Genomic DNA, 10,563 nt, shown 5'->3' on the forward strand with positions numbered 1-10,563 from the left:
GGCCCTAAGGAGCTCCCTTGGGCTGCAAGGACACCCAAACACACATGCAAACACACACACACACTCAGGCAGCATCAGAACACTATCTGGGGCAGTAGGGTCAAAGTCATCACAGGCAGAGTTTAAGAAGCACAAGTCCAAAGAGGCAGATTCTGAGTAGCGTGCCCTCAGTGCCTGCCAACACCCACCCCAGCCAGGTGGCCCCTTAGCTCAAGTTCCCAAATACCCACTGCCAAGAAATTGTGCAGAATGATTCTCTTTCCTTCAGATCCAGCTCCCATCTGCTTCCTCCAGGAAGCCTTCCTTGACTATCAATCCATATTGGTCTACATTTTCTCTGCCCTCCCTTAAACCAGACCCAGGAACCCTAATAGGAGCTGAATCTTATCTCCTCTTAGGTGGATAGTGACCCCTATCCTCTGAAATGGGTGAAAACAGTCTTGGAATGGAACTTCTGGTCTCTGAGGGCACACCTCCCACCTTAGCTTGCCCCTCCCCAAGCCCAGAAGACAATGTATTAGCCAACCCTGTGTATGTATTAATTTCTGAAAGCTTCATTCATGTAGACATAACACGTCCACCCACACAGGTAAATGCTTAGACAGACACAAAATCAGCAGCAGCCAATTATCAGGCCCCCACAGCTGCTGTGAGCAGACCTGGGGGTCCTGCGGCTTGCTCTGCAATTCGTGGGAGCCTAGAGCCAGGTGTGCAGTGGGGTGCAGGGCATCCCTCTATCAAGCCAGCACATCTCTCTGCCCAGCCCTGAGCATTGCTCTGTAGGAGCCACAAGCTGGCTGCCTGGCTGAGAAGACAGACACTAGCCCCCAACAATGAGAGAGCAGAGTGGGGTAGGAGTGGTCAAGTGTGAGATTTGGTCCAGCAGTGGCGGCACTGTTCTTTATTTCTAATTTATATTTTACCTTCCAGAAAGGACCAGAGGCAGCTGGCTCAGATGCTAAGAGGTGTAGGAGCTCAGGTAGCTTAAAAGAAGGGAGGGCTGGCTTCCTAAGGCGAGGGCATAAGGAAGGGGTGGGCAACATGTCCACACTGTCCCAAGCCCTGGTGTCTGAGGGAGGAATGGTTTGGCTCAGAGGTGTAGTTCAAGGATTCCAGTTCCTGACCTCAGACCAAGGCCTTATCTTGGTCCCAGGCTGAACTCTGATCCTAAACATAGACTGAGCCCTAATCTTGATCAGTCTGGGCCCAGATTTTGGTCTCACATTGAACCTTAACTCTGCTTACACACTGAGCCCCAACCCTGCTTACACGCTGAGTCTCAACCCTGCTCACATGCTGAGCCCCGGCCCTATTCACACACAGCCCTGACCTTGGACAGAAAACTGAGCCCTAAACCACAGACTGACTCCACTTCCTAACTTTTCTGAAGGATGATAATAAATAGACCATGTGACAACCTATTTCTCTGGTGGAGGGAACATAGATAAAACACTGTCTACTTGACCCCAATCACTCCTATCAAGGAACAGGTGCATCACTGTCATTGGATGTGGTTGCAGAATCTCAAAGGTCGCCACTCCAGTCAGAACCCGCTGGGGGAGGAGCAGGTGGGCAAGCATCCTAACCCAGCATTCCTGGGAACTATAGCCCCAGAGTGAGGGGTTAGGATAGGCATGTGTCAGCCTCCAGATGCTGCATCTTCAGATAAAGAAAGACTGCTTCCTCATTGGATGAGCTTAAATTAAGAAGGGCCCCTGAAAATACCTCTTACCCCAAACTTCAGGCATGGGGCTGGGGAGACAAGAAAAAAGCTCCAATGAAAAGAGCATTAAGTAAAAGCCTCCCCTGGCTGGGGGACACCCTCTGGAGGAGGTCTCAGGAGAGACTGTAGGGCTGTAAAACCCTTGCAGTCAAACCTTATATAACCCACTTGGGTTCTGGTTTCGTCTCTGACACAGAATAATCAGTGACCTCAGGCAGATTGCTTGCCCTCTCTGGTTCTCTGCTCCCCATTTATAAAATAAAGGCTTTTGACCAAGAGCTTGTGAAGGCCTGTTCAGAGCTGGTATTCTGAGACCTGTTACATTTCCTGTACCAGCTGAACCCCAGCCACTCACAGCCCTTCCACACGGTCAAACATTATCTGAAATGTTTTTATTCTCAGGACAATGTTTTCTTGAACTACTTTAGTGACTTAACTCTTTAAAACTCACAAAACAAAACAAAAGGAAGCGAAAGGAGGCATAAATATGAGTTTAGAGTCCAAGAGACCAGGTTCAAATTCCAGTTCTGGTACTTCATAGCTACATGATTTGGGGCAAATATTTTTTCCCCCATCAAAGCCTCAGTTTCCTTACCTGTAAACTAGGGACAACAGAACTTATTTTTCTGGGTGCTATGGAAAGTAAATGAAATACGAGATACAAAACTATTAGCATAGTCTGGCACATGGTAGATTGTTCATAAATGGTGGTTACTAATCTGTGAATCCACCTGCCCTTAGTGTCTATTGGTTTGAGCCTAGGGTTGTAAACTCAGAAGCCTACAGGGATCAGGCAGCTACATGTGCATGAGAGACACTGCTGGGTGTGGGACAGGTAGGCAACTGGAGAGCAGAAGCAAATTTAAAGAGGGCAGCCTCTAGTCTGCTCCAGCTCCCTACTATGGGATGGGAATGTGGGCCCAGAGCTGTCAGAGTTTCCAATTTTTCAAGAGAAGCCCAAAAGCCAAATTTTTATGTTACATCTTTCCATTTTAAAACACTGTGTCAGATTTGTTATGACACATTATGCTAGCCAAACAGAACACATTTGGGAACTGTAGTTGGTCCATGGGATAAATGCTGTTTAGCAACCTCTGGTCTAAGTACTTCTGTCTCATCTTGAGCAATGATGGGGAGCTCACCACCTCTCTGTGCTACCTCCCTCCTCCATTCTGGACAGGTGCTGATGATAGAGAGTATCTCTAAGTGGCCTCCTAGGCTTTGGGATCACAGATTTCCAGGTCCTTGGCAATGCTTTTTCAGTAAAGCCTGGCTGGCAGAGAACATCCTCTCTAAAGCCAAAGCAATGCCCCTGCCCTCCCCATGGCCTGCTCTGGCTGGGAAATGTGGATTCTTCAACATCCCCTGGGCCCAAGCAAGATGGCCTTGGCCAGCCTCAGTAGCCCTTCTATTAATTAGCAACTGGCAGTAGCAGCTTTGAAAGAGAACTTGAGCCAAGGGGTGTGAGTGCGGGAGCTGGCTGCCTCCTCAGTTTTATGACAACCTCCTCCACCCCCCCAGGGATTGGAGCTGGACTTTCTGCTCTTGGTGAATTCCCCCCATGGTGGCCATTGTTGTCGCAAGCACACGAACCACTCAGGCTATTATGACACTTGTCAGCCCCATCATCTGTATGTGGACTGGGTAGACCTTCTTCCAGGGTAGGAGGGGGCAGAGAGAAGTGACATGTGATCCTAGCCCACAGGGGAGTCTGTTAGGCATGGTCGGGGCAGGGGAGGGTGCCATTAAGATTCATACAACCCCCTACCACACATTAAAGTGCAAAGGCAGCTGTTCTTAGAGGGTGCCTCTGTCCTCCCGGCCAGCCAGTCAGAGCCACCTCACACTGGTTCTCCTCCCCTGGCACCTCTGGGCTTTCACTGACATCTGTTCCTTTCAGAAAATCTCACCGCAACCCAGCAGTCACTGTACTCCCTGCCCCTTCTCCTCCAGCCAGGCCCACCCCTCTGGCCCTCAGAATGGGAAAGAAGCTGCCAGAGCAATGAGAAAGGATGGATGAATGAGGGCCCTCTGGCCACCTGGCCTCCCTTGTTCACTTTACCCTGACAGCCAGCACCCAGGGCCAGCAGGGTCCAAGCAGCCATGTGGGAAGGGAGGAAGGCTGTGAATCCAACACTCCAAGTTTGTGGCCTACCTCTGTGGCTGAGGTCTGCTCAACCAGTTCACAGAATTCACCTTGCTGTGCTGGGCACTAGAGGCCAAGGAGAGAAGACAGAGGGCCCTCAGGGAACTCAGTCAGGGAGCCCAGCCTAAGCACAGAACAAACACAGGGTCTGAACTTCAGTACTCCAAGCATGTTGTGGGTTGGGCACCAGCAGCATCATATCCCCTGGGTGTTTATCAGAAATGCAGAATCTCGGCCCCCGCCCCAGACCTAATGAGTCAGAATCTGTATTTTAACCAGATCCCCAGGTGAGTTGGATAACATGACAGTGTGAGAGCTCCATCCAACTGCCATGGGGTGCTTGGGGACAAGAGGGATAATGGTGGCAGCCGTGACCTGAGAGGGCATCCCAGAAGACCTGCGGTCCTAAAGCATGGGGGAGGAGAGCAGATGTATAGGTAGACAGCCCAGAACTGTGGGGGACAGGCCACCTGCAGTGGCTTGCAGCACCTAAGGGAGCAAATGGGGCAGGGCCAGGCAGGGGAGGGGCCCCAGCCTAAACATGTGGAAACCAGACCAGGACCTGAAGCCTTGCAACAGGGAGAACCTGGAGTCCAGGCTTCCCACCTGGCAATATAAGGGTCCTAGAGTCATGGGGTTTCTGTGCATCATCAGCATCCAGGGAGATACTGGCCTGAGCACACCCTCCCCAGTCTTATCAGGTTGAGCACAGCCTCATCACTGGAGAATCCTGCTGCCCACTGTGCCAACTGACAGCACTGCCCAGGCAGCTCACCTTGGAATTCCACTCTGTACCAAGGTGCCCTTCCCCCTCCACTGGCACCACAGCCTGCAGCCGCTTTCAGCTTGGCTTTCTATACTGATAGCAGAAGCTGCATTTCTGGGCAATAGCCCCCAGAAAGGCCTACCCTAGGAGGGGACTCAGAACCCCCCAGCCCCAGAGTCAAAGCTGCTGCCTTCCCCCTACCACTTCCTACCAGAACAGTCCTTCCCATGGTTGAAAGGGAAAGAGATGGGTGTGGGACTCAGGAAAAGAACAGAAATGAGTCCCCAAGCAGAGCACCTTTCCTTCTTCAGGTATCTAACTCTATCTGTCTTTTCATTTCCATCCTGCTGGCAATGGCAGGCCCAAACCTCAGATTACAGAGGGCCCCAGGAAAGCCAGCTCTAGGAGGCTAGCACCTTCCCCTACCAGGCCAGGACTCTTCTGGGATGGTCTAGATTGAGTTTCACAATCTAGATGGTCTTCAACTTAGGGGGTCCCACAGATCCTAGAAATTGAGTGTCATATTGTGTGTCCGGATGTACATGTATCTTTCTGGATAGAGACTCTGTGATTTCCTGTGGGCTCTCAGTTAGTTCTCTGATATAGATTCAGAACCACTGGCTTGAGCCAAGGACAGAGGCCCGTCTGGTCTGCCCAGAACTAAGGAAAGGAAGCAGTGCAGGCAGGGGCGGTGTGGCTCACCACAGCATCACTGGTGTCTGACAGCGCACTGTAGCTTCTCACCTCCATGGATCACCACAGTTGTACAATTTGTGTCTGACATGATGACAGGCAATGGGATTTCCATTTTTCTAGGTGTGAAAACTGAGGCTCAGACAAGGCTCAGAACCCAAGCAGGGCCCCGTAGCACACATGGCTGAGGAGCTGATGTGAGGCAGGCAATGGCAGTGCCTAGGGCCAGGTATCAGTACAGGAAGTCAGTTTTAGGCCACCGGCCCAGCTTCCATGATTGTGGAGCCCAGCTGTTTCCGCCTCAAGGAAAGGACCCTTTAGAGCCCTCCCTTCCCATCTTTACAGCTTCAGAAGACTCAGGCTAGCACAGGGAAAGGGTGGAGGGATGAGAAGGGCCAAGTTTGCCTGCCTCCATTCTCAAGGCCAAGACAGTTTGGAGGATAGGAGTAGCCCCAGAATTGACATCCCACATAAGGATTTCCCTGCCAGGCCCACACATTCCCCAGATATCTGCACAGACACTTAAATATAAACACGTCCAGGCCTATAAAACACCCCCACTCTACCCCCTCCATCCCCCCAAAACCTGATGCTTGAAAGCCCGACCAAATTCTGGGAATAAAGCCACATACATCTTCACATGGGGTCTCCAATCCTTTTCTCTCCTCTTGGAAAAACAAAATCATGCAGATACTGTTTTATTTGTTCTAGGTTTCCACTGCCAAGCCCAACTTCCAGCACATGGTTCAAGGACGGGCCCACCCAGCACAAGAGCCCAACCAACCTTGTGCAGGGGCCTGGGGACAATGCCCTGAGGGGCTGTGTCCTGGCCTCTTCCCTTACCAAACCTTAAATCCAAGTTTCAAAAGGCAGGTAGAGAGTGGAAGGGGGAGGGAAGGGGAGGTCAGATAAGCCTGAAGAGCCTGGAGGAGCCATGGGAGTAGCCAGGGCAGTGTGTGTCGGGGATGGGCTGGGTGGGTGAGGAGAAGCAGAGGCAGCCAAGAAAAGCCTATCATTGGACATGGCCAATAAATATGTGGGTCCCCAAGAGCATAGCCATTCCAGCCCATAGAAAAGGCACCAACCTTCTTCCCCCAGGAATAGGAGATATTGGAAGCAGTCCATGACAGTAAGCTCTGAACTCCAAACCACAAACTCAATCTATCATGGTTTGCTAGCAATTCTTTATTAAGCCAATTCTGCTGGATCAATGCATCCTGCCCATCAAAATGATGAATAAATCCTCAACTGGCCCAAGCAATGCTTGCAGAAGGTCTTGTAAAACCTGAGCTGGGCAATGGGATAGGCTCTATATAGAGGCCCAAGGCTAGTGGCTGAAACTTGAGAGACTGAGGCTTGGGGCACTGGGTGGGGGTGAGTGGGTAAGGCTGGGTTGAGTGGTGGAGTTTCTAAGCTTAAAAGACTTAGCTAAGTCTTTGCTTCTTGGACCTTCTGAAAATTACATCAGCTGTTCTGGCCTAGAGACAGGAAAGGCATGACCACTGCCCCTCCAGAAGCTCACACAGATGGTTTTTCTTGGATTTCTTTCCTTACATCCCACCCAGCACCAGATAACTACCAGACTGTGCACAGAGGATGTGTACTTCCAGCTACCAGTCCCTGTTGCTTGTTGGACAAATCCAAATTCAAAGCCCAGTATGACCTTTTTCCTGTTGCCCATTTATCAGTCTTGCTGCATCCACCCTTCCTTAACCCCTTTAAACTCCCCTTCCACCATGTCCCAGGCAGCCTGCAGATAGTGAAAGATTCTGCAGCAGGGGACTGCAGATAGACATGCCAAGATGGGGAGAGGAAGATCAGGAAGGTGGAGAAGTTCCCATTGATACAATCAACCCAGTCCTAGTTCTTCACTATCCAGCATAAGGGAAGACTGGGAAGGCACAACCCAGTGCTCAGGTGTTTAATCAATGCCTACTGTTAATGGAGGCCAGGTGTCCCTCACAGTCCCCGACCCCAGGACGCTGATGAGAACCCTAAACAGAGGCTTTTAAACAACAAAGAGGGTGGGGAGCTGAGCAAGGGAAGGGAGGAACCCTCAACAATCTCAACTGGTTGATACTAGAACAGCCTACCTGCCACCACCACCAGGGATTTCTGAGGGAAGAGGAGAAACCCAGGACACCCAGAGGATTGCAGGAAACACAGTTCCTGCCTACTCCTCCCTAGCTCAGGCTGGGATCCTCGGTTCCTATTACTGACCAGCAGGGAGGCCACACTTTAGGAGGCTGGCACTGGGAACCAGCCACAGTTCCTGATGGGAGGTTTCCCACATTTGCAATGTGAAGACCTTCTGGAAATGGGAACCCTGGACATTAAGGTTAGGAAGGGCCACCACCTATTTTAAGTCGAGTTGCCTGACTGGTCCTTCCCAGCACGAGAAATTTCTCTCATTGGATGGAAATGTCTTTGTTCTCATAACAAATCTAGCTTCCCTGGAGTTTGCAAAGAGGGCTCTAGGTTGACAAAATGCTCATTTATATTGGCAGACAAGCAGGATAGGCAAGCAAGAGAGCTCAATAGGGGGCAGGGCTCGAAGTGAGAGAATGAATTAAACCCAGTTCAAAAGGGTGACTGTTTTTTTCAAACCCTTACTTCAATCCTGTGTATCAAGAAAGCCCAGAGAAGCACCAGGGGACCCAAGACCTTGACTGAGGTAGGGGCATCCCTGATTTCAACTTCAGAGGCAATCAATCACCCATCTCTCTTTTTGCACAGATTCCCCCACAGGCCCAGAGTAGTTATCTGCTGTGCAGTGGCATCTGACTCAGATGATGGAGGAGGGGGCAGGGTCCCTCTCCTTGACTGGCAGTCACACCGTCTGTTTGGGGACCCATTGCTGACCTAGCAGTTGCTGGAGCTTGGGCCACTGGGGTGAGGATGATACACTGGTAAACCTGGGGTCACATGACAGCTGCTCATCAGTCAGGGTACAGGGCATCTTCACTGTCCACTGTGAGCAAGGTCATCCTGTCCTGCCAGTCCAGATACCAGCTACCCAGGGTATCTACTCCTGGCCTACCATTTGGCATGAGGGGCTGGGCCCAGATTTAAGGTGGGTGCAGAGGGCATTCATCCTGGGCATGAGGCCCCAATGACCTCAGTCCTCCAGAGGTCCAGCTCTCCATCCGCAGCTTCAGCTTCCCAGGGCACCAGAAGGCAAGGTATTAGCAGCTGGGAGTCAGCACCCAAGGAGCTGGCCCAGATGCCAAGATTTCTGTCTCCATTCATGGCCCTGCTCTGCAGGCTGAGGATGGCCACTGTGACTGTAGCCTGAAGGGAGAGGTGGGATGTATGGCTTAAGGTGGCAGGGCTAGGCCAAGCTCAGGACACTTTTCTGACTGCCTTGAATGCGGCGCCCAGACCTCAAGAGGCCAAAGTCTGCAGCGAGGAACACAGAGGAAAGTTCCTTGCACAGTGCAGGAGGGAGGTCTGGGGGTGTCTTGGAGCTTAGAGGCGCCCCTCTTCTCTTGGAGCTCCGAGTGTGAGGAAGAAAAGTAAGTTAACTCTGGCTGTGAGGCAGGGCCGAGAGAGGCAACATGCCTGCGACTGCTCAGGACACCCACAGGACCACCACCGGCCCCCTTACCTGAAGTCGCTGTAGGGGTGGATAATCCAAAACCCGGCCGACTTAACTCTCTCCTGCTCCCGCTCCACGGCTTTCTGGCTGCCAAACATCCTCAGGGAGAATTTGTTGACCCCGGGCTGGAGCATGGCCCCGAACTGGCGCTGCATAAAGCCAGCCTGGCCCAGGCGTAACTCGGCCTCGGGGAGAATCTGGTCACCGGCGGCCGCGCCTCCCTCCACCTTGATAGCGGTGTCCACCGAGGGCTGCTCGCAGGAGGCGGAGGCCGACTGCGGCGACTGCTGGAGTGGCGGCAGAGAGGCTGCGGGTTGCGCTGAGGGGCAGCCGCGCTCCGGCTCGCCCGCCAGGCCTGGGAGCGTCCTGCCCTCCCCGGGGGAAGCGTCGCCCTCGGCAATGAGCCGCCGCTCCTCCGCGGGGTCATGCATGTGCCCGTGGCCGCTGCCGCCCCCCGCTCCGCCGCCGCCCCTGCTGCCCAGCGAGGCCAGGCTCCCGCGGATGCGCCTACAGTCGCCGTTCGTACCGGACTTGCCCGCGCCACGGCCGGGCCCCTCGCCGTCGGCCGCCCCGAGGGCCGCGTCCCGGGACTCCGTGCCGCCCGCTGCGGGCGAGGGCGAGGGCGAGGGCGAGGGCGAGGGCAGCGGCCGCAGTCGGATGCTCCTGCGGCTGGGGTCCTGGCGGCCTCCAGCACCCTCCTCTTCGGCGTCCTCTTCCTCGTCCATGATCCACGCCTTGGCCCCCACCTGCTGTGGAAGGCTGTAGAGCCGCTTGCGCATGGACGGCGGCAGCTTGTCCATGGCGCCGGGGGCGCGGGCCGGGCTGGGGGCGCGGGCGCGGCGCCGCGGACGGCTCCAGGTCCGCCGGCGGTCAGTCCGCCCGCCGGGGACGCGTCCTTTGCCGCCGGCGCCGGCCGCCTCAGGCGCCCATGCTCGGGCGGGCTGCGTGCCGCGGGGAGGCTCCCAGCCCGGCTCCGGGTCCCCGGGCTCGCAGCGCCGTGCCTCCTCCCGGGCCAGGCAGGGCCGGGCGCCGGGACCCCGAACTCCCTCCTCTCCTCCCTCCCGCGTTCAGGGGCGCGGCCTGGCTCCAGGCGCCCCGCCCCCGCGGGGAACAATGGGCGCGGGAGAAGCGGCGCTCGGCCGCGGCGTCTGGAAAGCCGCTCAGGAGCGCAGAGCGCACAGCCCGCGCGCCTCCCAGGCGTGTGTCCCGCGGGCGGGCGGGCTGTCCGTCTGTCCCGCCGCCCGGGCTTTATGGCCAGCCGCTCGCGAGCTTGCCTCGCCTCCTCCGGTCGAGCCCGGACGGCCCGTCCCAGGGCTCCCGCCGCAATCAAGCGGAGCCCGGCCGTCCACCTGGCTTACATCAGCGGCCGCCTCCCCCAGAGCGCCCTCCAGCAACGCTCGACTCCCGCGCCCCGGAATATTCATGAAGCCGCCGCAGCTCGCGGGTTGCCATAGGAGCGGCTCCCGCAGCAGGGCCTGCCTACCTGGGCTTCTTAAAGGGGCAGGGACGCGGGCGGGGGCCTGGGAGGGGGCGGGGCGGGCTGGGGGCGCAAGGTGCACTACCTTAGGGGCTGGGGTGAGAGGCGTCCTTAATTCTAAACCCCAACATCTTTCCTCGGCTAAGGGCTGGGAGCGCAC

The 10,563-nt window shown here is 55.0% G+C and overlaps 1 protein-coding gene across 2 annotated transcripts in view; it reads right to left on the reverse strand.

Annotated features, from left to right (window-relative positions):
• Positions 1-9,925, reverse strand: part of HCN4 (hyperpolarization activated cyclic nucleotide gated potassium channel 4) — a 46,654-nt gene extending 36,729 nt beyond the window's left edge. For both annotated transcript variants that reach the window (XM_081145045.1, XM_081145044.1), the window contains exon 1: positions 8,936-9,925. In XM_081145045.1, the coding sequence (XP_081001171.1) occupies positions 8,936-9,726 (791 nt within the window). In that variant the 5' untranslated portion in view covers positions 9,727-9,925. The remainder of the gene's footprint in view (positions 1-8,935) is intronic.
• Between the last annotated feature and the right edge of the window lie 638 nt (positions 9,926-10,563).

Source organism: Miniopterus schreibersii (assembly GCF_964146895.1).
Source record: "Miniopterus schreibersii genome assembly, chromosome: 1".
NCBI classification, from domain to species: domain Eukaryota; kingdom Metazoa; phylum Chordata; class Mammalia; order Chiroptera; family Miniopteridae; genus Miniopterus; species Miniopterus schreibersii.